General features: G+C 37.6%; 1 protein-coding gene and 1 long non-coding RNA gene across 2 annotated transcripts; both read right to left on the reverse strand.

Moving 5' to 3' along the window:
• Positions 1-67: 67 nt before the first annotated feature.
• On the reverse strand, positions 68-4,964 carry LOC123866991. Its single transcript, XR_006796304.1, has 2 exons — positions 3,399-4,964; positions 68-3,153 (listed from the first exon to the last, which is right to left on the reverse strand). It is a non-coding gene; the product is annotated as an uncharacterized LOC123866991 (long non-coding RNA).
• A 183-nt stretch (positions 4,965-5,147) lies between these two features.
• On the reverse strand, positions 5,148-26,725 carry LOC123866953 (transcription factor RFX3). Its single transcript, XM_045908761.1, has 16 exons — positions 26,489-26,725; positions 24,217-24,305; positions 23,529-23,627; positions 22,645-22,732; positions 21,926-21,991; positions 15,074-15,152; positions 13,983-14,212; positions 12,840-13,069; positions 12,247-12,413; positions 11,841-12,066; positions 11,105-11,296; positions 10,681-10,791; positions 10,430-10,602; positions 10,082-10,211; positions 6,736-6,869; positions 5,148-6,294 (listed from the first exon to the last, which is right to left on the reverse strand). The coding sequence occupies exons 2-15, from the start codon at positions 24,244-24,246 to the stop codon at positions 6,741-6,743; spliced, it is 1,950 nt and encodes a 649-aa protein (XP_045764717.1). The 5' UTR covers positions 24,247-24,305; positions 26,489-26,725; the 3' UTR covers positions 5,148-6,294; positions 6,736-6,740.
• Positions 26,726-27,420: the final 695 nt, after the last annotated feature.

Here is a 27,420-nt window from a genome sequence, read left to right on the forward strand (position 1 = left end):
ATGTTTCTTCATCTTGATTCAAAGGTGCCGAATGGGAACGGGGTTGAAGTGAAATGAAACCAATATGAAACACAATGACTAGCTTTATTATCAGACAATACATAATACCGTCCTCCTGCTTGAATGATATACAACAACAAAATACATCGAGATGCTTACAATCTAACAGACACATCATTTTGGACCACACTCTAAATGCAATTGTTTTTATTTTACAGATTTTGTCTGTCAAATGATATTTCAATAATTATGCTTCGACAATATTTTTATCTGTTATAATTTTCTGATAGCACTACGTCGTAAAAAACAAATGTATGGAAATGATTTGCCTGAATATTGTGGGTTATTCCACTAATCAACTAAAGTAATGGCATGTGGTTCATAAATATGTAGGTAGGTACAGCTGGCGAGGCAAATGGTCGGTATGAATGTGCCTGGGAGTTGCTCGGCCACAAGTTGATTCTGCCGAACAACGAAACAGTACCTATACCTACGAGTACAACCGATTTTTTAAGTCGCATTGGCAAAGTTCGTTTGCAAAAAACGGGCAACCTAACGCTGAATAAAACCGAACATCCATTAAAATACTTTGAAATTATAGATTTACACACGTAAGTAGCTTCCATGATTGACATACAAAAAATTTACTAATGTAAACACGCTTGTACAAAAAGCTTCTTGTAGTAAAGCTGTCATACTGCAAGCTGTTATACTTATGTGAGTAAAACTTCACGTGTAATTGGGGCCTACTGTGTAAAACCACTGAGGTCCCATGTTTTAAATGTAAAAAAGGAGAAAAATGGACAGTCAATATTTATCTTTTGTGAGTGTAGTCCACACCATTCGTTGTACAATTTAAATATCTCCATCTCTGAACAAATCTATAGACCTTACCTAGCTTGGTAAAAAAGTTAAGCTCATTTGTCAGACGCCCCAAACTGTAGCTAAAACTTTAACAGTCACAACCTAATGCAATATGTATCTACTTGAGATATTATAATGAAAATATGCAAGAGACTTAAAATAAAATAAAAAATATATATGTAACCGATTTTTGCACCTAGAAATCTGTAGCATATTTTAGGTTGAGGTTGCTCAAACTTAAGACTATTAAAATGAGACAGCGTTATATCGCCGACATAAATCTATCTCTTTTTAACAGAAACTTAAGTCTAAGCAAAGTCAAAATGCGTTCTATGGATCTTAGACTAGTTTTGGTTATCAGAAATGATTTTAACTTCTAACAGAGAAAAGTTTAACAAAATCTTAGTTTACTGCTGCATGAAAAACCTTGAATTTTTCATAATTACAAAGAAAAATAAATGAGAATTTTAGCTACAGTTCATCTGAATATTATCAAGACACTCATTACATATAAGTACCTACATTAAACACATGTATACGGGTACATGATCTATATACTATGTGATATAATAACATTTATATGCGAACTTTACTTAAACTCCCGGTCAAGTGTTTTATTTGTTTAGGTAAGTATAGCCATGGGAAATCTTAAAATAAAATACATACAGAAAACTGACTTTGGTAATTTCCACGGAATCATGGCATTGTTTTGAATAACTTTGTATAAAAATTAATTTAAAAAATACTATTTCTTTAGGAAGTCAACTATTTCATATTCAATGAAATCAATTAAATCAAAAACAAACTAGTTAAGTATTTCAATACGTTTCACTAGATCCAATTCCCAGGTTTTTCGGTATAAGATTTCTCATTCTGGACCCAAACAAATAAAAGACCCAGTAGATACAGTTTAGTCCTTATACCCGTTGCAGTAAAGTTCACATTCGTACAACATCCACTTAACTACTAATAGTGCAATATAGAAATACACGGAATATGAAATAAATAGTATTTTTGACGAAAAAACGAACACAAAAATAATTTCAAATGCTATTCTTAAGGCAATTACGCTGAGATCTATTTAGAGGTAAAGCGAGACAGTTTTTTAGCATAGACATAATTATCTGTCTCTTTTTAACTTAAACTTAAGTCTGAGCAAAGACAATGTACACAGTAACAGATCTCAGCTTTACAATTTAGATATACAACTATTTCTTTTACTATTTCTTGTAGGCACGAGTGATTCTCTTGGATGTTTTCAGTTTTCACTTAACCTTTAAATATTGTCATCGTAGTTTTACATTTTAGGCTCAAGCACTAAAAACAATGTTTAAGGTGCACTTCGGTCTTCAGATCAAATTATTATCATGGCGTCAAACGCGTGCGACAGAGGCGCAAGGTGCGCGGCTCTTTACTGATTACTCTGTCGATCTTTTCCGAAAGACCGATCTTTTTAAGGTCCGTTTAGTTTAATATCTACAGACATTGAGCGTGTCAGACACACCGCGCCAGAACTGTGCCGTATCAGACTTGGGCAGCACCGTCGCCGGCGTCGGATGCGGCCGCTCTCACAATCGCCACATAAAAATCTAACGGATAAGTCTGACATTTTCACAGATTGCCAAGACAAAAACTGTCAAAACGTCAAATTTATTCATTATATAAAGTTTATGTGGCGGTTGTAAAATAGGCCTTGAAAAGATAACGAGAGACGTCTGCACGTCACAACGAAAGACCAGTAGGTACAAGTGTTTAAGTAGCAGTAATCTCTAAATATCATATTTTATTACATTATTTTGTAATAATTTAGTATTTTTTACAATTTGCCTATTTCTAACCGACATCGTTTCGTACTCAATTGGACAGGCTCATGTTCGCTTCACAACTTTAGTAACAATCATTATTTGCTCTAAAACACAACCTTTGATTTTTCCATTCGCTGCTCCTCCAAAGAGGCCCTATTTTTTTTTAAATAAAAAAACAAGTTTTTTTCTGTCGCTATAATATACCTTTTTATACAATTTATTTTATGATAAATTTCTCTGGACCATAAGAACCTTAAACTTCGGTAGTAATAATATTAGATATGTATAAATAATGAACGACAAAGCATAGAAATACTCCATGCGCTCCATTACAGCGAAACGAAATCTCTACTGTTTTTTTTTATTGCAGGATAGGCTTACGCTTGACGACAATCATGCATTGAGGAAAGCTATTAGGTGAGGTCAAAATTGAAGCGCCGTGCGCTCGCATTGAAGATGCCTATTCACTCTTCCCTTGAAGATACTTAAGGGGCAAGCGACGGGTTTAAGAAATTAGCTATAGCAGCGACTATAAATCACAAATTAGCCGATACTAGAGCTAATTTCTTAAACTGGGCCCTTTCAAGTAAAGATTTTTATATAAACCTGTGAAAATGATACTGCCATTGGCGCAATTAAAATGCCAAAAACCTACGTTGTCGTATTAGTTTACAAATTGCGAAAAACCTAATTAAATTTGAATTTCGCGGGCAAACCCGTTGCATCCACCATAAGCCATACGTAGTTAGCAGGAAACACGGATGCCGAAAGGGCGTTCGAAACCTTCGCGGTTCGTATCAGAAATGTTAAAAACGTTTTAGCGAGTAGAATGGACGAAGGAATAGAAAAACGAATGATGATTAAGATTTGAATTTGTGTGAAACGCGCCTTCTATGCTTTGTCGTTTACTGGCAAAAAGTAAAAACTAAAAACGTCTATTTTGCAAAAAAAAAAATCTACTTTCACTATAGATATGATATGAGATAAGGCCATATCAATTTTATAGGTCTTTAGATTTTAGACAAACATTTTATAAAGGTAGCATCAGCAAGTTTTCTAGAAAACAAACTCATCACAGAAGTTGGCGTAAATCTGTTAAGTCACGACTCTTCACTATTGCACAGATTAAACTCGAGTAACGATCGATTGCTCTATCAACAAAAATTCAATAGTTAATTATGTGCACATTAGGAATTAAAATGTCGGCAAATGTAAAATAATGCCATAAAGTCTTCTGTCAAATATTAATAGGTACCTACTATTTACCGAGTTTTTATTAAGACACATTTACATGCTATACGAAATCGGAATTATACAAACTGACGTAGCTGTGAAGGTAACCAGTGAATGCACTATTTATGTTTTATATAAAAATATATGCCTAACTTTCAACAAAAGTTTGGGTTACTATGAGTTTTGCCGACGTTTTTCGAAAGTATCTGCATTAATCTTATATGAGTTGTGCCAATAAAGAAACAAATCAAAAAGAGTGGTGCTAATCATTCGATCTCCCTTACACCTACAACTGCGTATAGTGTGTGAGTGAAACGGAATGATTAGCTTAGCTTCGTTTCTGTATTTGCACTGTTATAGTTTCGTTGAGTTTCGTATGCGAGCGCTCAAGCTCTATTTTCCTAGGATAGTCCCGTAGTTTGGGTTTGCTTTAAGTTGTATTGATTTGCATCTTTCAATTCTTTGGGCTTTTTTTAAATGCCAGAATTCTCCATATTTAAACTGCTGTTCTGAGCCTTCTTTAACTATTTTATAATAGAATCAACCCAAAAAATTCCAAACCAGTGTATGTACATAGACTGAGCAAATAAAACAACATTCTTTGGTACATGTACAACTATTCACAAGAATAAATAAACACGTCTTATATTATATTTATTATACACAAACAGCTGTCTTTACGTATATAAGAAGTATTTTTTTTCATAGAATGACTACTAAAGTGTTAGGACCAACGACTTCCAAGACTAGATGGGTTATTCCGAACAATAAAGGTCATAGCTCACTTACATGACACCACTCCCGCTCGGTAGAAAAATAAACATTCAAATATGGGCTTAAAGTCGTACTCTGTACAGTATATTGACATCTCACTTACCATGCGCTACAAACGAGCGGCCCACGCACCTACGACGTACCTGGTACGGGCCTCTAGTCAAAGGAGCAAAGTCAAAGTGCGCTATATACATCTCAGCCTAAGGCCAGGTAAAGGATAGCATTAGGCCAGCCTAATGCTATCCTCTTACACAGTCAGCATTATGAAAGGAATAGCAATATATTTAGATCTGTGTGCCTAGTGGGAGATTTTTAACCTATTCGATCGCGTAAAAGTTAACTGCGTTTTGTATGGAATTGAAACAGCGCCATCTTCTTGTCACTAGATGGCGCTGTTTCAATTCCATACAAAACGCAGTTAACTTTTACGCGATCGAATAGGTTAAAAATCTCCCACTAGGCACACTGTCACTTTAAATATTATGTACGACAGAATTAGCCGAATTTACCATCAAGTTATAAACGAGTTACAGCCCGCAATTATTTTTTTCGGAATGACCCTTCTATGCGTAAAGTATAAAATCATTGGTAAAGACATTTTTCAGTGGACTATATAACATTATTAGGTGAATCAATTCATTTAGAAGTGCAACCTAAGTTAAAATTGCGCGCCATACTATTCATTTGTGAAACATCTTTTCTCAATATTACAATATAGATTATAATACTCATTAGTAAAATTTTCAGGAGGTATTTTCAAAATAACGTTCTGCAAACTTCAATTTTATTTGATTAAGTACCTAAAATATATTTAAGTTCTTAATTTTAAAATATGCACATTTAAAAAACTACTGCATATGCATTCACTTAATCATATATATAGTATTAAAAATATTGAGCCTTTTACATAATACATATTACAGAATACTCTAGGAGGCGACGGCTCGATTTGTAATGTAACAAATACATTTAAGTTTCATAGTTTTTGTTTTGGATAAAAGATTTAAAGCGTGAAAAGACGATATAAAACATTTCTGTGGGATCTGGGAAAAGTCTAAAAATCAGATTTTACAGTATGAACATGTAAAACTTGAAAAAATAAACCCTAATAAACATTTATTAATAAAGTATTATTGTGGTAACATTTTTATAAATGTTTATTCCAATTTGTAGCAATTTTTGCAAGTTTCAAATACTTATACATACTATTCTGATTTATGGACTTATTATGTACTATGACATCACAGATTTAATAATAATGGATTTATCCCCACTGTCTCTCAGCCTATAACGTATCTGCAAGTGACTAGATTTCGAGGGTATGTTTCGTTTAATAAAATCTATTTAAAAGCTTAACCAAAACGTAGTCCTAACATTTTTAATTACTAGGAAATATCTTATTTTAACTAATAAATAGCAGTTTTTGAACTCGATCAAATTGTCACTTTTTACCCTAAACACGTAACACTTAAGAGGTTTTTGTGAGTACATTAAGTACAATTTTGAATTTTTTAAATTAATTTGATTAGATTGCACACTTAGATTTTCCAGCTTTTCATAATGAGCCTTTCAATGTTGTCCCAACTGTACGTGTACGAGTAAATTACACTCAACCATCCTGAAATGGAAAAAACAAGATTACTTTTATATCTGCCGTAAATATTTGGACAAAATAACAATAAGTGAGATTTTCGGTACATTGCATTACATCTTGCAAACGTTTAAAGAATTTGAGCATCTTTTAAAAAACAAAACACGAAAAAACGAGTCGCTTTTTAAAAATTCTGTTTATAACTACGCTATTACACACGCTGCGACTTAAAATTTAATAAACGCTTCTCTTTCTAGCGCGTACACTTTTATCTTTTAGCTCTGTCTCATAAACATAAGTGCCGTAAATCAACGCACGACCGGTATGTATTTGTTCTCATTTTAAACATACCTTGCCAGTTGAGCGATGTCATTTTGTTTGTGATCTGTCGTCTAAACCTACTATTCTATATCAATGGTGCCATGAGTGTCGGGCCACCAAGTGAGACCCGGTACAATGTTAACATACCAGCGCTACTCGTCGCCCTTGGCTCGCTTGAGGTCGGGAGGCTCGTCGTCTTCGTCCTCCCACTCCCAGTCTTGCTCGCCGTCCTCGTCTTCGGGCTCGCGCGGCGGCTCGTCTGGCAGTTCGTCATCGTCATCCTATTGCCAAAATATTATAGAGTAGGTCTAGCTGATGTTTTCCCCTGTGATGCGATGTGTTCTCGCTCGCGCGCTGTTTAGGGTCTCAGTTCGAATCGAAGACCGTGCGAGCGTGGTCAAGTGAAATTAAATGGAATAATTTCCAAACTTCGTGAGATTTTGTTTCATGAATTGTCACAGGCTAATTTAGGTAAGATAGCAAGTATTACATTATCAGGGGGCACGGCAGTGCCCCCGCCAAGACGAGCCAAACGGCGGCCGGGGCGCTACGTAGTACCTTTTTCTCGAAGTGTTTCGCCGTATTTTCGACCCGTCATAACTTCGGTCTGGATGACGCTAGAAAGCTGAAATTTTCAGTATAAGGTGTCCTCAGCAAACTTACTAAATATACTAAGTATCAAATATCTAGCTTTTATGGTTACAGATTTATTGATACCTAAAATACGCCGTTTTCGTCCCTCACTGATGATCATCAAAACCTCTACTCAAAACCTCTAAGGTACTTCCCGAAGTCCTAGAAGACTGAAATTTGGTATGTAGACTAGAAATTGCATACAAACTACAAGAAAATTAAGAAATTGGCAATGCCCCCCCTCTACGCCTCTTATGAGAAAAGCAAATCTGTAAATTCTGTCGCTAGAATGCTGATATTTTCAGGATAAGATGTCCTTGGCAGATTGATTAAACGCATTGAGTATCAATTGTCTAGCTTTTATAGTTTCAGATTTATTGACAGTCAAAACTTCTAGTCTGTAATTCTAGGGTACTTCCCGAAGTCCTAGAAGGCTGAAATTTGGTATGTAGACTAGAAATTGCATACAAACTACAGGAAAATTAAGAAATTGGCAATGCCCCCCCTCTACGCCTCTTATGAGAAAAGCAAATCTGTAAATTCTGTCGCTAGAATGCTGATATTTTCAGGATAAGATGTCTTTGGCAGATTGATTAAACGCATTGAGTATCAATTGTCTAGCTTTTATAGTTTCAGATTTATTGACAGTCAAAACTTCTAGTCTGTAATTCTAGGGTACTTCCCGAAGTCCTAGAAGGCTGAAATTTGGTATGTAGACTAGAAATTGCATACAAACTACAGGAAAATTAAGAAATTGGCAATGCCCCCCCTCTACGCCTCTTATGAGAAAAGCAAATCTGTAAATTCTGTCGCTAGAATGCTGATATTTTCAGGATAAGATGTCCTTGGCAGATTGATTAAACGCATTGAGTATCAATTGTCTAGCTTTTATAGTTTCAGATTTATTGACAGTCAAAACTTCTAGTCTGTAATTCTAGGGTACTTCCCGAAGTCCTAGAAGGCTGAAATTTGGTATGTAGACTAGAAATCGCATACAAACTACAAGAAAATTAAGAAATTGGCAATGCCCCCCCTCTACGCCTCTTATGAGAAAAGCAAATCTGTAAATTCTGTCGCTAGAATGCTGATATTTTCAGGATAAGATGTCTTTGGCAGATTGATTAAACGCATTGAGTATCAATTGTCTAGCTTTTATAGTTTCAGATTTATTGACAGTCAAAACTTCTAGTCTGTAATTCTAGGGTACTTCCCGAAGTCCTAGAAGGCTGAAATTTGGTGTGTAGACTAGAAATTGCATACAAACTACAGGAAAATTGAGAAATTGGAATTTCCCCCCCTCTACGCCTCTTATGAGAAAAGAAAATCTGTAAATTCTGTTGCTAGAATGCTGATATTTTCAGGATAAGATGTCCTTGGCAAATTAATTAAACGCATTGAGTATCAATTGTCTAGCTTTTATAGTTTCAGATTTATTGACAGTCAAAACTTCTAGTCTGTAATTCTAGGGTACTTCCCGAAGTCCTAGAAGACTGAAATTTGGTATGTAGACTAGAAATTGCATACAAACTACAAAAAAATTAAGAAATTGGAAATTTCACCCCTCTACGCCTCTGTATGGGGGAAGCAAATCTTTAAATTCTATCGCTAGAATGCTGATATTTTCAGGATAAGATGTCCTTGGCAGATTCATTAAACGTACTGAGTATCAATTGTTTAGCTTTTATAGTTTCAGATTTATCGACATTCAAAACCTCTAGTCACAAATTCTAGGGTACTTTCTGAAGTCCTAGAAGACTGAAATTTGGCATTAAGTAGGAATTTCAAGAATTATGAACAACAGATAAATTAAGAAATCGGGTCCCCCTTCATCCCCTCGTATATGAGATGCATATCTGTAAAATCTGTTGCTCGAATACTAAAGTTTACATGATAAGATGTCCGTGGCAGATTTATCAAACGTACCAAGTATCTGTGTTTCCTGAAGTCCTAAAAGACTGAAATTTGGTATATCTGCTTCAAAATTGAGTTGCCAGATTCCATCCGAACAAACATACTTACATACGAGTACATTGCAAGTTGAATAAAAGCTTTTAAAAAAAGAGGTAACGATAGAGAGTGGGCCATGAAAATGATGTACCTACAAGAAATAGATCCAAAAAAAATTTAGGGCACCTGCCAAAAAGAAATGAAATCCCACCAAAAACATTTCATGTAAAAAGTTAGCCAAGACTCACAAGTTCATAATGTTTTCACTGTTAAAAAGTTATGAGATCTCTAGTAGAGCCAAGCCCCTAGCTGATCTTAGATTTGTGCTGGCCATGGGAGCTATCCCAAGTCCAAAGTATATAGCTTTTAAATGTTCTTGACTATATGACATTTATAACAATAAATAACAAATCACTCTACTTACAAGCTCTGATTCTACAAACCCTATATCTTGGTAAAAAAAGTACGGCTTGGCCGTTTAATGTTCGTAAAACTATTACATGACATAACATATTAAACGTTAAAAGTTATTAAACGGCCAAGCCGTCTTTTTTTTACCAAGATGTAGGGTTTGTAGAATCAGAGCTTGTAAGTAGAGTGATTTGTTATTTATTGTTATAAATGTGATATAGTCAAGAACATTTAAGAGCTATATTACTTTGGACTTGGGATAGGTCCCATGGCCAGCACAAATCTAAGATCAGCTAGGGGCTTGGCTCTACTAGAGATCTCATAACTTTTTAACAGTGAAAACATTATGAACTTGTGAGTCTTGGCTAACTTTTTACATGAAATGTTTTTGGTGGGTGTTAAGCTTTTCATGTAATTTTTCACATGCTCCCTGTCAAATGGCCCATCTCTAATCTCTATGGTGTGTATAAACTTTAAGTGATATGTAGTATGTAAGGCACACCATAGCTCTCTGCATAACAGCAATGGGCGGCTCCTGGCGATGCTCGGCCACGCGGCGCTCGATGAGGAACGACACGTACTCGTCATACAGCAGGCGGATGAGGTGGAACGAGCCGAACGACGCAGCCGACCTGGTGTGATCAAATAACTGGTTAAATGTGTCAGTGTGTAAGGGAGGACACCCACGGCGACTTTTGGATCAATTCAGTAACAATACAACAAACAATACAGTAGCAAAAAGACCGATACAGTCGAAGTTAACAATCAAGGGTCACTCTCAAGAAAACTGTGTTCTCGCAGCATGCCTTGTAACCACGACGCCCACGCCTCGAGCGGCGCGCCGACTTACCTGAGAGTCAGTTCTCGTATGACGAGCGAGGAGTAGAAGGACCAGTCCAGGAGCAGCCGTCGCGCGCGCGGCGTGTAGTCAGGCCGTCGCTCGTGCGGCGCCAACGCGGCTCGCACCATGCCTTCTAGCCACGACGCCCACGCCTCGAGCGGCGCGCCGCGACCCAGCCGCGACTGGAAAATGATGACAATTTTGAGCTATTCAATCAATCAATCAAAAAATAAAAAGCCTTAGCTAAGAAGTTGTAGTACCTTGAAGTCAGCTTCCAGTTTGTGCGCGGGGCTGTTGCTGCCGCACGCGCACGCCCACGCCGCCTGCTCGCGCACCACGCGGAAGTCCACTCGGTTTAGGTCTGATAACATCTGTACCAACAACAAATCAGAATAAGTCACATTTTCTTTTCAGGCGCGATCATCGCATCCAATGTGTTTACTATGCTTCCGTGCTTTTGGAAAACTTGAGATTAGACCGTATTTTTAGAAGACAATTTTCAAATATTTTTTTTGGCTACGATCATCGCGTCCAATGTGATCAACTGGTACTAATGATGTCATCCGCATTATTACAACTAGATAGTATACTCCTTGCATCTTTTACAACCCTTATATTTCTTGTGGCACAGTGCAGTCAGCTGAAATGGGATGAGCAATAGATTAAGAAGCAGGGAAGTATTACCTGTTGGATCTGGTGCTGGTTGTTGAGCACGGCGCGCGCAGCTTGCGCCAGATGGTTAAGGGACGTGTAGCGGCGCAAGGCTGCTGACAGGGCCGCTGCGGCGGAGGCCTGTGCGCGCAGAGCGAGTGCGGGCGCTCCGCTGGCGCCAGAGGCTAATGCGCTCTCCAAACTTTTGGCGAAGTTACGTATCGCCTGCACCACGAAGAAAATAATTGAGCAAATATTTGGATAAACTTTTGGGCTGTACGAACAGATTTTCTGTGACTATGACATCTGCCCCCAGAAAGGGGATAGAGCCGATGGAGTAGAGAGAAAATAATTTGTAGGGAATCAAGAAGGCGCCCCGGTAATACGCCAAGAGCAATTACCGGGCACCTTGCAACGATTAGGTACTCATAAGTCATAACCCAGGGGTTGGTGGAGCCATGACAATGGTGGGTTGTACAGAATGAACGTTGGAATCCTTAACGCTGATACGTACTCTGCGAAGTAGCAGATCGTTCGATTCGATTCGTTAGTAGCAATTCGTTAAGAGTAAATAACAAACGCAATCATTCAAGCGCATTTTCGCGCGTCTTAGCACTCCTTGCGCGTCACAGTCGCACGCACGCATGCCGCCAGGACACGCGTCCGCACCGCTCCACCGAACCTTGGTCTAGTGCCGCCACCACTTCTAAGAACTCTCTATGCCGTGTTGCTACCAGGAGGTAATTAATAGGGTTTAGTTTAGATGTACCTGCGTGAGTTGCGAGGGTATGGGGCGCAGTACATCCGGCAGCAGCAAGTCCACGGCGCGCTGGTGCAGGCGCATCTCCGCGCGTCGCAGCCACGTGCACACGTCCTTGCGCGTCGCGAGCCGCGCGCCCGAGCGCCCCGCGCGCCGCCAGAACGCGCGCCGGCACCGCTCCACCGCGCCCGTGTCCAATGCTGCTACCGCTTCCAAGAACTCTATGCCGTGTTGTCTGCACCAGAGGAACAGAAAATATGAAGTCAACCACACAATATAAGAATACTTTCTGATACCTAAATTATTTTTTATTTTTAAAAAATTTCTTGACAGGGTTTGCAATTTGCATGTCATATTGCTAAGACGTGCCAAATATTTCCTTTTCTCCTTCATCTTCCATCTACGCATAACTTACCGGTGCTGGTCTCGGAACTGCTGCAGCGCCTCCAGCGGTATATCCTCGGGCAGGTCTTCCACGGTGAGCTCGGGCGGCTCAGGCGCGCTCACGGAGCCCAGGTACTGGCGGTGTGCGATACCGCTCATACCCACCGGGTTCTGTTCCGGCTCTCTTTCGCGTGGTTCCTACACGATAGCTAATGTTAAAAGATTGGGTTTCGACGCCACATTTTCAGAAAATTAGTTATTATCAATCCAGTTTAAAAATTCTAGGATAGTTCAAAATATTTCATGTCAAGAAAATAAACAGTTAAAATAAGATTATATCACGATTGAACAGTGGTTATAACATGAAGTTTTAAAAGAGGGCGGAGGGATACCGAAAAATGCTGAATGGGCATGATTGGAGCGTAAATTTTACAGTTCAGAGGATGAAACAGAGTTTGCTATGGGCTCTTCACAGACCTGTGCGCGTTTGGAACCCTCGTAGTTTTAAGTTTACGTAATGTTGTGTTTGGAAAAAAACTGCTGAATTGAAACGACACGGGCATAATAGGAGCATAAATTTTACAGTTCAGGAGATGAGATAAAGAGTAGATGTAACATCCTCACCGGCGGTTCTTCAACGTCGCTCTTGGGCGTGGAGAGAGCGGAGGGCTTGGCGCGGATGCCGTAGTAGTGGTACTTGGAGTTGCCGCGGGTGCCGAGGCGGCGCGTGCGCAGCCCCACGAACACGGAACGGATGAGCTTGCCGAAGGACGCCGCGTTGACGGGCTCGAGGCGGTGCGCGGTGCAGTGCCGCAGGTAGTGCGCGTACAGGGTGGAGCGCGGGAGCGAAACGCCTGCCGACACTTCGATCCGTGAGACCACACATTTTTACGGTAGTGAATCAAGAATTTCTGAAGTCTGCTAATCCACACAGGGCAGCGCGAGCGTAGCAATCTATGGCCTAAATCCTGCTCAATCTGAGAGGAAACCCCTACTCAGTAGAGTGCCAGTGATGGGTCGATCATAATGATGAATCAAGAATTAATAATTTGATTTGATTGTAGAAATAGTAAAGATTGTAACATTACACACAAATGTTTTAAACATAATACCTAACTAAACTAGAGAACTTCTAAATTAGTATTTGGCCATTTGTGTGGGTGGTAAATCTGACTCCTGACTAGTTACTTGTGTCTAGAATGCCATTTCCGTTCCCTATGTTTGCGGCTTAAAGCTTTACCAGTTGACACTATTTTTGCTCTTCTCAATATTGAATGTATAGAGTGGCTACTCATCATCCTATCATATGGCTATCATGTTCCACAAGCAAACAAACCAAACGTAGCTGACAATCAAATAAGCAAAGGCTACAGCTCGCATCGAAAATTCTTGTTTAAAATGGCAAACTTAGGCGTTGGCGCAACCTATGGCATATTACATAGAAATCTTTGCCTTTTGAGTTTCAACTTCAACTTGCTGCATATTTTAGGCCTTTCCATCCTTGGGCTTTCAATTTTGAAGCTTGGGCTTTTAAGGCTGTACTGGATATATGCGGGGTATATGAGCCAGGACTTCACTGTCCAATGTTCAATGCGTTCGCACGCGGGGATCTGTGACTCATAGGACAAGACCAAAGATAAATAACTCGTAGAGTCAAGAAAGCACCCCCGGGAACCACGCCAAGAGCAAGTACCGCGATTCGGCCCATATAACCGAGAGGTTGGTGGGGCCATGGGTTGTCCAATGTTCGTTAGGCTGGTCACTCACCTTCAGCGGTCTCGTAATGGTCCAGCAGCCACTGCACGGTGGCGGGCGGCATCCTGGCGGCCGGCGCGGGCGAGGTGGGCTGTTCCGCGTTGGTGTTGAACGTGAACTCGGCGGTCCACTCGCCGGTGTCGGGCGCCGCGGTGACCGCCGTGACGGCTGTGACCGCGGTGCCCTCGGTGACGGCGCCCACATTCGCGACGCCGTAAACGGGGTAAGTGCGAAGCGTTTCCCTACGACGAATATTATCATTTCAGTTTCAATTTGTATACCTATTGCTATTAAGTTAGTATCTTACATATTTAAGAGGAATGTGCAACATCCACATAAACTCAAGAGAGTGTCAGGATGTCAAGTGGATTTAGTACAACTATTTGGTTGGTATTCACTTTGGTTCAAATAAAGAATTTAAAAAAATGGTGCTAATTCTGACAACAACTAAATTTCAACTAAACCTTTTTACTCTAAATTTAGTTTAGAGAAAGACATAATCGACGTCAATGTTTCATAACCATTCAAATTGTCGTGCGCGATGCTTATAATTTTAGGCCAAGTTTACATATTACAGAGTTAAGAAAGTAAACATATCAGAGAAACATGTGAGAATTTGTAGTTTGCTTATTTAGATTACATAACAAATTTATTTTTAATTGTAATTTTAATTCAATTCCATTTTTTTTCCTTGGATATATGTTTATAATAATTAGTAATTTAATTAGTGTAATTGGATTATGTCCGTTCTAATTAAATAATAATAAATAAATAATAATAATCATAACATTAAACGGCTAAGCCATACTTTTCACCAAGATATAAGGTTTGTAGAATCAGAGCTTGTGAGTAGAGTTATATTTTGTTATTTATTGTTATAAATGTGATACAGTCAAGAGCACTTAATAGCTATATACTTTGGACTTGGGATAGGTCCTATGGGCAGCTAATCGAAGCTCAGCTATGGACTTGGCTTAACTAGAGATCTCATAACTTTTTAGGTGAAAGTTGTAAACTTATAAGTTTTGGCAACCCAATTCACATGAAATGTTTTTGGTGTGATAAGTATTTTTTAGAAAGTTCTACTAATAAAATGGACTCACATCTGATGGCCTGACTGAGTGTAGAGATCCTGCGGGTCCACATACTGCACGTGGTAGTTGACTCCATTGCCGCCCTCGCCTGCGAAATACGTACACTTTTAAGAAACATTGAAAAATAATTATATCGGTTAGTCGTTATATGATAATCAGCAGAAAATAAGTTAATCTATGAAAGTAGCAAATTAATTTAATGAATTTGTTAGTGAACTACATTAGAAATGGAACAAGTCTAAAACATTTTAATATTTAACTTAATTTAAATCGCAGTGTTAGCTTAGAACTAAAAAATTACGTAAAGTTAGTCAAATTAGTTACATTAAATATTGCTAAATTAAAGCTGTTAGAAAACCGTTTATATCACAATATTTTTAAGGGAAAGTCGGTCTTTCTCTAAGCTATAAGTACCTATAACAAGTTATAGTCGGTATGTATGTACCTAATATTGTTATTGGCATATTGAACGAATATTTTAAAAACTTTATACGAGTAATTATACACTTTGCTCTAATTTTTTAATGATCGTAGCAAAAATTCAAATCAAAATTAAATTCAAATATGACTTAGAACCGCACGAAGAAATTTCAGAGACGTAATGACTCTAACGTCAAAATGTTGAAATGTAAAGGCGGTACAGGTATCAGATTCACTAAGTAGCGAGTACGCAATCGGTGTAAGGCTGGAGACATACTTGTAACACGTGACTCAACCCAACAACGTGCAAAAGCACACTAGAAATAGAACTAACTGACAGATAATAATATGTCAGTGTACAGCTCAAACCACTGGGTCTGAACTTGAGAATTTGCATATTATATCAGCTAACTCGTAAACATCGTTCATAACCACCTAGCCGCCATATTGGATTTTGGCAAAGTGACTCGTAGTAGAGATTTATACTGCGCATGAGCATGTATATTTCTACAGCGTGGGAAGCGAAAGATTGACTGATGAACAAATAGCGCGGCGAAACGGGCAACCTCGTCGTCATGTAAGGGTGAGATTTACAAAGCGCACCTTGACTTTGCTCAGACTTAATAATGAGTTAAAAATAGACTTTATGTAAGATAACATGTCTCATTTTAACTCTGTCTTAAGTCTAAGCAAAGTCAGAGTTTGCTCTATAGATCTCAGCCTCCAAATAGAACGATAAATTATCCACTGCGAGCCAATAATCAAAAATCTGATGCTCAAGACTGGGTAAAGTGAGAGGGAAAATGTAGGAAAAAAGACCCCACTTAAGCGGGTAAACGCTTGAAGAAATCACCCACTGCGCAGGTTCAAGATCCGAGTTATTTTTATGCGATAACAACTGTAGCAAAGGTACAATGAATTCAGCCAATAATGCGATGATTGCAATGTGCCTAATTCTGTTGTACACAATCTCTAAATTAAACTAAAATGATAAGTCTAAAAGTGCTATCCTTTTCTGCAGGGAGCGTTATGAAAGAGATAGCGATGTATTTACACCTGTCATTTTAGTTTAGACTGTGTACAACAGAGCCGTTAGACGTTGGGGTCCCAAGATGAGAATTAATGACTAGAATGACGAATCTCGAACCAGAAAGCGCAGCTTTGGAAAACCCCTTATGACATCAAACCGCTGGATCCAGGCGGCGCAAGAGTATGGCGTGTAGGAAATCCTTACAAAAGACCTATGTCCAGCATTGGAAATGTTTCAATTGATGATTGCACCAATGATCTATTATACCATATGGTATTTAAGCTCGATGGATTCGAGTTAAAAAGAGGCGAGCGGCGTCCGGTCGCGTCGCGAGTAGCGAGTATGTCTCCAGCCTAACTCACACGGGTAGTACGCGCGGTAGCGAGGCACCTCCATGCCGGAGCACGTCACCCGGGCAACTCAGCCGAACCACGGAAACTCGCCTCCTCGCCCAGCAGCCTGGGGTGGAGTGAGAGGGAAGATCACTCTCACTATCGTTTTAGTACGCTGCTACAGTACCACTGCTAAGCTATATAGCTAAAGTCAGGAGCACTAAGGGTTAGATCTATAGAACGCACTCTGACTTTGCTTAGACTTAAGACAGAGTTAAAACGAGACAGATGTATATCTCTGACATAAATCCGTCTCATTTTAACTCAATCTTAAGACATCAGTAGATTTCAACCTTAGATCTGCGCTTACGACCTAGCCCGCGCATTCCTGGACTGCCTCGAAATTTAACTCCAGGGTGTAGGACGGCTATGTTGAGGTTACTGATGCAGCTTTATGGTTTCCGTCTTACCTGATTATCTTAGGCGCAACGCAAACCCCACCAGAATCGAGGTGCGACTTTTTTTTTGATAATAACACAAACCAAGCTAGGTATATTTGCTTGGCATAACTGTAGCGGTGAGCAGCACGCCTAGGTGCACCTAAGCGTTCGTGATATTCTTAGTAAGTACTTATACCAATTTCAATGGTATGTCAAAGTGAATAAAATTAAGTTGAGATATGTATGCAGAGCTTTTTTTATTTTATTTAATTGATAATAGTCATGGTATTGTGAAAAACGACCTGTTTCAGTATGACTGTAATGTGTAGGTGCTTTGAGCATATTCAAAGCAATTATCGAAACTATGTAAAAAAGGAATCTATTCTTAATGGGCCAACAATGATTTTTAGACCACTTCTTATAACTATCGACCCTAAGAAGGACTTTTTATTATGGATATGACCGTTGAATTTTTATCCAAAGTAACACATTTACTCTAGAAGGTACTTATTTATACAATTTATCGCTTCGTAACTCTTTCGCTCCGCTATCAGTATGCCACAGGTGTGTACGGATGCTGCGTCTCGCTCTGTCGCGCCGGAGCACATCAAAGCCCCTCACCCCACCTGTTCACGCCCATTGTGACCAATATATTGTAAGCGATATAATTGTTTGTAGTTTGTACCCCCCTTATATAACACCAGTTTATTGGCAAAACATGGATTTATCTCAAGTCTTGATTTGTTAAGATCAAAATAATTAATTCTTTATTTTATTTACAAGTGAGCCCTTGTAATGGAAGCGGACTAACTTGGAAGAGGTGGGTATGGGTATTGGCCAACGCCAAATATTTAATTAGAAATTCAATTAAATTGTTTTTCAGTAGGGCTCGCATACATGAAAAAGGAGTCGAAAAAAAAATATTTTCTTGCCCTAGCTTGTACCATTATTTAGGTATCATTGTTTAAGGTATGAGTATGAACTCTTTGAGTAAAGTACAAACACATATTTTTTTAATCTCAAAAAATAAAAAATCGGCTGTCTCTAAGATGCAAGCTATTTCTGTACCGAATTTCATCAAAATCAGTTTAGTGGTTGAGCCATAAAAACTAGAAGTACACTTTTGCATTTATAATATTATACCTACATTTATATCATTAAAGTGGTTACAATCAGTAAAGTAAGTAAATTGGAAAATCATTAGAAAGGCCATCGCTAAGCAGGCAATCTATACTAATAAATAAAATTGGAGTGTCTGTCTGTAATTTCGAAATAACTACCGCATATTAAGCTCATATGGTTATTTGAACGATACTATAACTGAATCACACGTTTTTAAAATTTTTGTCTGTCTGTCTGTCTGTTTGAAAAGGCTAATCTTGGGAACGGCTGAACCGATTTTGACGAGATTTTCACAGACAAGTAGAAAATTGACCAGGGAGTAACATAGGCTACTTTTTTAACCGACTTTCAAAAAGGGGGTTGTGTTTTTCTACCTATGTACACCGAAATCTCCGAGATTTCTGAACCGATTTGCGTCATTTCTTTTTTAATCGATAGAGGAACTTTGCGACATTGTTTCATAAAAAATTTGGAGTCCAACTCCTCAATCCTGATGCTGCAGGGGATCTGACCAATCCACGCGGGCGAAGCTGCGGGCATCAGCTAGTTTAAAATATGTATTGTATGTACTAAATAAAATTATTTAAATCTTAATCTTACTTTTATAAATTGAATTCATTCAAAGGATTTAATCAAATTTAATCTTTCAAGGGATAATGTAACAAAAGTCAATATTCGAATTTTATATCACAGTGAAGAAATCAGAAGTAATAAAAAAAAAATCAGAATACCTAAGAATATTTCAAATCATGACCTGTTTATACTGAATAGCTTTCATACATAAAGATCTTTGTCGGATACATAATATGAAATCCGCACAAAATAGACGCAGACACATAACGCGGGGCACGCGTCACATCAAAGGTAGCCAAGCAGGTCTATTATGACATTTATACAGGGTGCTTCATTTGTTTGTTTTTTCATGGTGAAAGGGCAAATTATTTAAATGACCAAATTAAACCTAGTAAAGACATTGGATTTAAATACAACTTTATTTAATTACCTATTTATCTTACACTATGTACCGACTCATATTTAGATTTTGTTCTTTTTCTCATGTCAATTTAAAATTATATTTAAAAAATGCATTATTATAAATCAATAATTGCAAAATGGTTGCATGATGATATTAAGATGATGGAAAAGGAATTCGAATATAATACTTATAATCCCATCATTTATGTGTCCATTACGTATCTCCATACGACATATTTCGATTTTGTTTTTATAATAAAGATAAAGATAAGGAAAGATGTTATTAGATTAGGTGTAATAATATAAATATTCAAATAAAAAAAAAAATCTATAAGCATTGGATTTATTTAAAACTTATTACATAATTCGATGTTTATATTATTATAAACTTACTTAATTTATATGTATTTAAAAAAAATACATTTCCAACTTCCACTGCTCAGATTTATTAGATTCAACAATGTACTGATATTTATTAAACTGAGATGTTTTACTTAAAAAATAATTTGTCCTAATCTGATAAAATTATACATATGATTTTTCTATTGTATATTAAAACTAGCTGATACCCTCGACTTCGTTCGCGTGGATGTAGGTTTTTTAAAATTCCCATGGGAACTCTTTGATTTTCCGGGATAAAAAGTAGCCTATGTGCTAATCCAGGATATTATCTATCTCCATTCTAAATTTCAGCCAAATCCGTCCAGTAGTTTTTGCGTGAAGGAGTAACAAACATACACACACACACACATACAAACTTTCTCCTTTATAATATTAGTGTGAAGTGTGATATTACAGTTTTTCTCATAAAAAGGTGATCAAAGGCATTTTGGACTCCTTTGTTTTAAGATTATTAATTGATGCTTGATTGATGTTAAGATATTATTGTCCCAAAAAAATAGAACACACTGTATAATTTAGTAACAATCCTCACATCTAACTGCATTGATGATAACCGTTCAGGTAGATAATCCGAAGGGGCATACAACAATTATCCGTTATTAGGACTTTTTTTATTGAAACTCATCCCTAATTCGTCATACAACATAATTTTGAACCCTAAATAGTACACTATAAGGTCGAATATAAATTAAGAGTGAATTTTAATAATAAAGGGTGCATTAAATACGATATCAGTTTCACAGGTGGGAGATAATCAGATGGAGATATAGGATGTCAGAGGGTAGTTTTGATTTTTGTTTGGACAGTCCATCAAAGGTTTCGCAACGAACAAGTACTTGTTTAAGCTTTGAAGATCAGAAATCTTTGAATACAAGGTTTTTGTGTGTAATAGCGTTCTGTTAAAATAAGTACCCGTTATATGCGCAAACGCACGAGTTTATACGTAAGTTAACCAAAATAGTTTCATTACACCGTTATATCGTTATTTTCTTGATTTAGATATACATATTATATACCTATAGTTGTATAGCATAGCTTAGGTACATGTACCTTTATGTATGGCTACCTAAGATTATATGCAGTATACTTTTAGAGACAATTCAATAGCCTTATAATAGTGTCTTGGACTTGTAGTATTAAAATGATGTGATTTTTTTGTATAGTAGTTTATGGGACTAGAATTAATTAAAGAGAATAATTAAAAAAAATAGATTCTGCGTTATCTATACTAATATTATAAAGAGGAAACCTTTGTATTTTTGTATGTTTGTATTGAATAGGCTCAAAAACTACTGGACCGATTTCAAAATTTCTTTTACCATTACTTAGAGGGATTCTTCCGAATCCGTATAGGCTATATTTTATCCCGGAAAATAGAAAAAATAAATGTCCACCCGTGCGAAGCCGGGGCGGGTCGCTAGTTTTTAACAAAGTTATTGACGTCCCGCTGTACGGAAGGCGATTAATGACGTCACAATGCCTGAATAACAAATATTTTTCAATTTTTTAACATTTAAAATATTTTCTCTTTAATTTCTCTATTATTAAAATCAGATCAGTAGCTCCGTTACAGCGTGATTGAAGGACAAACCAACAAATAAACACACTTTCGCATTTATGATGTGGTTAGTGGTGGATAGTGATTAGTTGGAATCTCTAAACACCCAAAAAGATTGTGTTGTTAAAAAGATAAGCATGTTTACCTTTCGTTTTTTTCTAACATATTTATATTGCAATGCGTATGGTTAGTTGGTTATAATTATATACAGTAGAATCTCACTAATCCGGCACTATTAAAAACCCAAGGGTGCCGGATTATTGGAATATTCGGATTACTGGATTGTATAGAAAAATTCATAGTACCTAAATTAAAAGAAAGCATTTCATAAAGCAATGCAATCTATTTGGGTTCATGTTGTACACGTTTTTTTATAACTGTAACATATCTCACAATTACATAGTTTTAAAATAATCCTTCTGTTTTTGTGCAACTTGGCGCGGGCGGAAGGTGCCGGATTATTGGACGTGTCGGTTTATTGAAGTGCCGGATTACTGAGATTCTACTGTATTTATTTAAAGATAGTTTGCTTGAAACTAAGATGAAGCATAAAAGCGTGCAAAAAATAAAATAAAAACTTGCTTTCTGGGTCACTGTGGAGTTCGGCCTTGATGTGCGCCGGCCCATCGCGCCCCCACGACTCGCCGACTGTGCAACGCCACGGAAATAAAACAATGTGCAAACACTACACTTAACACTAACATGACACTAAAATAAAAATAAATCAAAAGGATTTTTCAATCACCAAATAACGTTTGAGGACTCTTTTGAGGAATTTCGGCGTTGTGAAAGTTTTTGTATTCGAAATCTGTCAAAATGCCAAATTACTTTCTCAGGTGCTCGATTGCGTTAGAATGCGGTAGGTCGACGCTCGCTTACTATTGGCTACAATGCCTCGTTGCAACAAGAATCCCAGCCACAGCCAATTTCACCCAACCACAACAATTATTAAGTCTAGTTTTTCCGCAATCGACCAACAGGTGCTCGATTACGGTAAAAAGACAACTACAATGTCACGATCGCAATCACCTATGATTCGTTGTCGCTCGCTCACTATTGGCTACAATGCAATGTTGCAAGAAGAATGCCATAAATTCAACCAATCACAACTATTCAGATTATGATAATGATTGATGCGTTTTTTCCGCAAGCGCAATCGACCAGCTGATATTGCGCATTTGGCGATTGAAAAATCAGTTCTCAAGCGCATTTTTAACTAAATACTTTTCTATTGAATACCTAAAGCAAAAATTTAAAACAAGCCATTGTAACGTGCTATAAACGTCATCCATTTTACATACTTGTGACAATATAGGTGTGCTCCGCCTCAGTGGAAGGACTGGAGTGGCCCGAACTGTCACCGTTCACCTCCACCACGGTGCTAGAAACCTATAAATACACGGGAAATGTGTCATTTCTTCAAAGGTTGTAATAGGTAAAAAGAAAGAATTACATACAAAGAAATATCAATAAGGTGTGATAGTCAAGCATGTGCCTATAGTAAAAAATCAGCTTCTTCACAATATCTCAATTTTGACTTGAATGGGGGTTGAAACCTTTTTCACAAAACACAAGTACATCCAATTATTTTTAGTAGAAATTAAATGCTGATTTCAAGGCTAGCCCTTCTTTGGGGCTATGCAGATCCTTGGACTCGCTGTACCACTTCTCCGATCCATTGTGATGGCCACCAATTTAACAGTTCCATGCCAATACCTACTTATGGCCACCAGTTACAGCAGCCTTTCCTAACTGGAATTAAAGTAGCTTCCTCACGACAAGATTACGTGGCTTAAAGTCTCGACAGATTCCTGGCATAGTCTGCAGAGTGCAGATATCTGTGCACTGAAGCTTAAGATTGTATATGTCTGTTTAGTCCACAATGACCTGTTAGAGAAAATCCATAGGTTTCTCCTAAGTCAAGCACTTATGGAAAACCTATGAATTCTATCTACATCAACTCATGCGGTGCGGTTGCGGGTGAGGTGACTAAATATCAAACATATGACTAAGTAACAAAGTGTTCACTTACAAGACAAGTGCAGTTTAAGTAGCGAGCAACTTCGCGCTCGCGCAAAGGCCTGGCGGCCAATGTAAAAGCGAACTCGCTAAGTCAACCGCGCCCGCCAATGTCACCTCACCCACGTGTTGTAGGTACGTGAACAAGCACTGAGGCTTGCCATACCTGCTGTATAGCGTGCTGCAGGTGTATAGTGTTGGGCAGCTCCGGGATCACGATGAGCTCGCGCACGCTGCTCGGCGACGCGCCGCCCGCGCCCGCTCCCTGCCGCACAACAAAACTCAACCAATCTTTTTTTACCAGACTGCGGCAAAGCCAAAAGGAAGGGTTATGATTTTAGCAGTCTATGTATGTTTGTATCCAGATTCTGTGTGTTCCACAATAGCGCCTAAACTACTGGGCCGATTTTGATGAATGAGGTGTCAATCGATTCGTCGTAAAGGTCCGGGTGACTTAGGCTACATTTTATACGAAAAAAATTGACCTAACAGATGTTACATGAAAAAAGTGGGGGTCTCAAAAAAATTTTTTTTTGCTATTGTATCGAGTGGGTTGTCAAATGAAAGAGGAGGAAATTCTGAGTTCATAAATATAAATGTACTACAACATTAAAATATACCAAGCGACAGAAAAACAATTTTACTATAATATTTCCAGTGTTTATTAAGACAATTGCAGTCAGGTTTTAGTTTTCAACTTTATCTAGTTTAAATTTATTTTATGGTCCTGGATATCACTCCTTTAAGGCCTTCAACCAATCTATACTGGTATATCCTTAGAACGAGTTTTTAGTTTTGGTAGCTAAAAGTTTAAATCGTGTTAAATCTGCCTTTATAAATTCGGGCACCATTACCTGTGCGGGCGCCGCAAGCCGCGCCGCCATGTTGGGCGAGGGGGGCGGGGACGATTCCACCAGCACCTCGTCGCCCGCGCACTCAAAATCTGAAATATCGTATGTATGCAGTTTTATTAGAATATATTTTGGAATCAAGCAATGGGTCTCCTTTCAGAATGAAAAGGTGAGAAACGTGAAGGGCAGATGGAAGGGAATAGTTCACCAGACTGGCCAAGTGCACACCAACATTATGAAGAATTTTCAAGCATGCAGGTTTCCTCACTACATTTTTGATATTTAATTTTTAATTGCTTAAAAGTTAAAACGCACAAATCTTCAAAAGGAAGTGTGTGCCAGGCTTTGAATGCCCAACCTCCCAAATTGGATATCACCATTTTAACCACTAGGCTAGCACCACTTTTTTCTTCTCAGTCTGAGAGAGAGGAGAAATAAGTATCTATAAACTCTTCGAATTAAATGGAAGTTTAACAAAAAAAATTGTAGGTACTTATAAAAATTGACTATCTTCTTAGTTTGTGGATGCATAGTAAGTACTTATTCAGTAAGAAAAATTTTAATACATTAAAAAAAAATTAAGAGTGTTACTAAAACAGTCTATGATAGTTAATTGTTAAATACTTAACTAGAAACTAATAAGTTAATACTAACAATCATACATATTTTTTATTTCAGAAAGACCACTAAAAATCTTTTAAAAAGTGTGTAATCCTAGCTGTTAAGTCAGAACTCCCCTTTCTAATTAATTGGAAGCTTTATACCCCTATCTATTGCTTTGTACCTGCAGTTTACAATAAGCTGCCATAGTGCATAAAAATGGAATCACCCCCTAATCTCTCACACTAATCTGTTACTTTTTACAATAAATGAAAAAAAAATTCACAATAAATACTTGAGTAATACTCAAGTAACTGGTATTTACAAGTTAAACATACATAATTCAAAATTGGAATAATAAAGGAGAAAAAGAAAAATTTAATAATTCCAGATGACTACTTAAATTATTTATTGCTTTATTTTTTAATTATTTATTTATTGCTCATACATAATTTTCTAATAAATAATTATCTTTTAAAATTAAGCTTTACTAGGCAAATTTCTGGCAATTGAAGAAAATTTGTGTGTCTGTGTGTGTGTGTGTGTGTGTGTGTGTGTATAGTAAATATTTATTTTGTAGTTCAATAATAAAATCATTTACAGTAAAACTTGCTATAAATAATTAAGTTAATATTGGATGGCAAAACATTGCATAACATCATTCGAGTTGATAGAGATGTTATTGATCTGTTTGAAGCTCAGCGAGGAGCGTGTCTGGGGAGGGTATCCTGGCAACACCTTCCCTCCGCCTTCCCGGCCACTTCGATACTCACTCTCCAGGTAAAACACATTCTCAAAGCCCATCTCAGACATTTTCACACAAGTTCAAAGGTAAATTTACACTAGAACAAAATGAATGTGAGTCGGACACTGCAGTAACACATTATTATGACTTTGCACTGACATTCAGCCTTACATATTGATCTAACAACTGTTACTATGGTGTTTAACAGATAGTTTGCTTGTCTCTTTGTTTCACTGTGTGATCGTGTAATAGTGGGGGATGCAGGTGTGTCACGGTTGGACGCTGCCACCTGCCTGTGTGCTGTGCATGGCCGCACATATTACCCCATTGTAGATAAATTGACAATTAAGTGTTTACCATTCAGTGTAACTGTAGGTGTACCATACAAATGCAGAGTGCTTAAAGTATAATAAGAATTTATCATTGGCATTAAGTACCTATTTTTCTTTCTCACTTTTTAATTAAGTTTTGTATCAAAAATAATTTGTAATTTTTTGCAGGTTACTATAGTAATCTACTGCTAAGTCTAAGTGTGATATGATAATAAGAATACCTAATAGTACTGTGATAAAAATTGCATAGCAACTAATCAAATGGATGTTATCAAACTTTTATTGATGTATTGTTTCAGGAAGATTTATTAGAACCTGGGTAGAACTTATATTTTGGACGTTAATGTGTGCGTGTGGTAAGCGCCACTCGTGCCAGGCACCGGGAACCCTCTTATCCCTATCATTATGATAAAATTGATATGCGTTCGGTATTTTTGACGTGATAAGTTAGGGAAAAGGGGGAACGATTTAGACCGTTGGCGCCCTTTGTACCAAGAGGACGACTTTAGAAAGATTTACCGAAGCAAATGTCGTGTCGATATTGTTTAAATTACTTACTAATAATAATTAGAGAAAAAATCTTAAATTTAGAACCAACCTGCCAGCCATTCTAATCTGTCAAAAGTATCATCACTTGGAACAATCGCAGAAATCACGATCTCAATAGGCACTAATTATGTCCGGCAAGGAGTTTACGTGTCAATTAATGCAATAATTAAGTTTCAGCAAAATTTTATGTAACTTGTAGTGTTGTTGTAGCTACACCCGTTTCCTAGGCTACGGCTCCGTCCGGGCAAAAATCAGCAAAAACCAATCAACCAATCCCAAAAGTCAATTAAGGAGACAGAGAGGGCGCTTTCGTAGAAGTTTTATTTTTGCAAAATGTCAATTGCACGTCCTCATCTTATACTGTAGAAAGATTATTTAAGCAATTTTTTACTTACTAACTAATAAATAGATAATAACCCTGCTGAATCGAAACTGGGTTAAATATTGCGTTTCTACGTAGATTTTTTGTGAAAAATCAATACCTGTAGGTTACCCAAAAGAATCTGTAATAGCGCGAAATTCGAAATTATTGCGTGTTAGCAGTAGAGAAATCGGTACTACATATACCTATTCACCCCCTTGAAACATAAAATATCAACTTTATACACTCGGAGATAAAAAATAATCTACAAGGTAGGTAACTAGGTAAAGTTGTGAGAATAAGTGTTGTACTTAACTACATAAACTTACTGCTATACCCACATCTAAAGTCTCAATATCACGACGATATGAGTAAAAGCCAATAAGTAGCTTAATTAGTTCGATACAAATTCAATCATAGGCAGGTACCTACTTCTATGTTGACCGTTTAAGGACTTACATAATATATTTAACTAGAAAACATTCCATCAGCGGCCCACTACTGAGCACGGTCTCCACTCAGAGTAGGGTTTAAGCCATAGATCACCACGCTGGCCAAGACTTCACACACCATTGAGAACATTATGAAGGACTCTCAGGCATGCCGGTTTCCTCACGCTT

This window comes from Maniola jurtina, chromosome 7, assembly GCF_905333055.1.
Source record: "Maniola jurtina chromosome 7, ilManJurt1.1, whole genome shotgun sequence".
NCBI lineage: Eukaryota > Metazoa > Arthropoda > Insecta > Lepidoptera > Nymphalidae > Maniola > Maniola jurtina.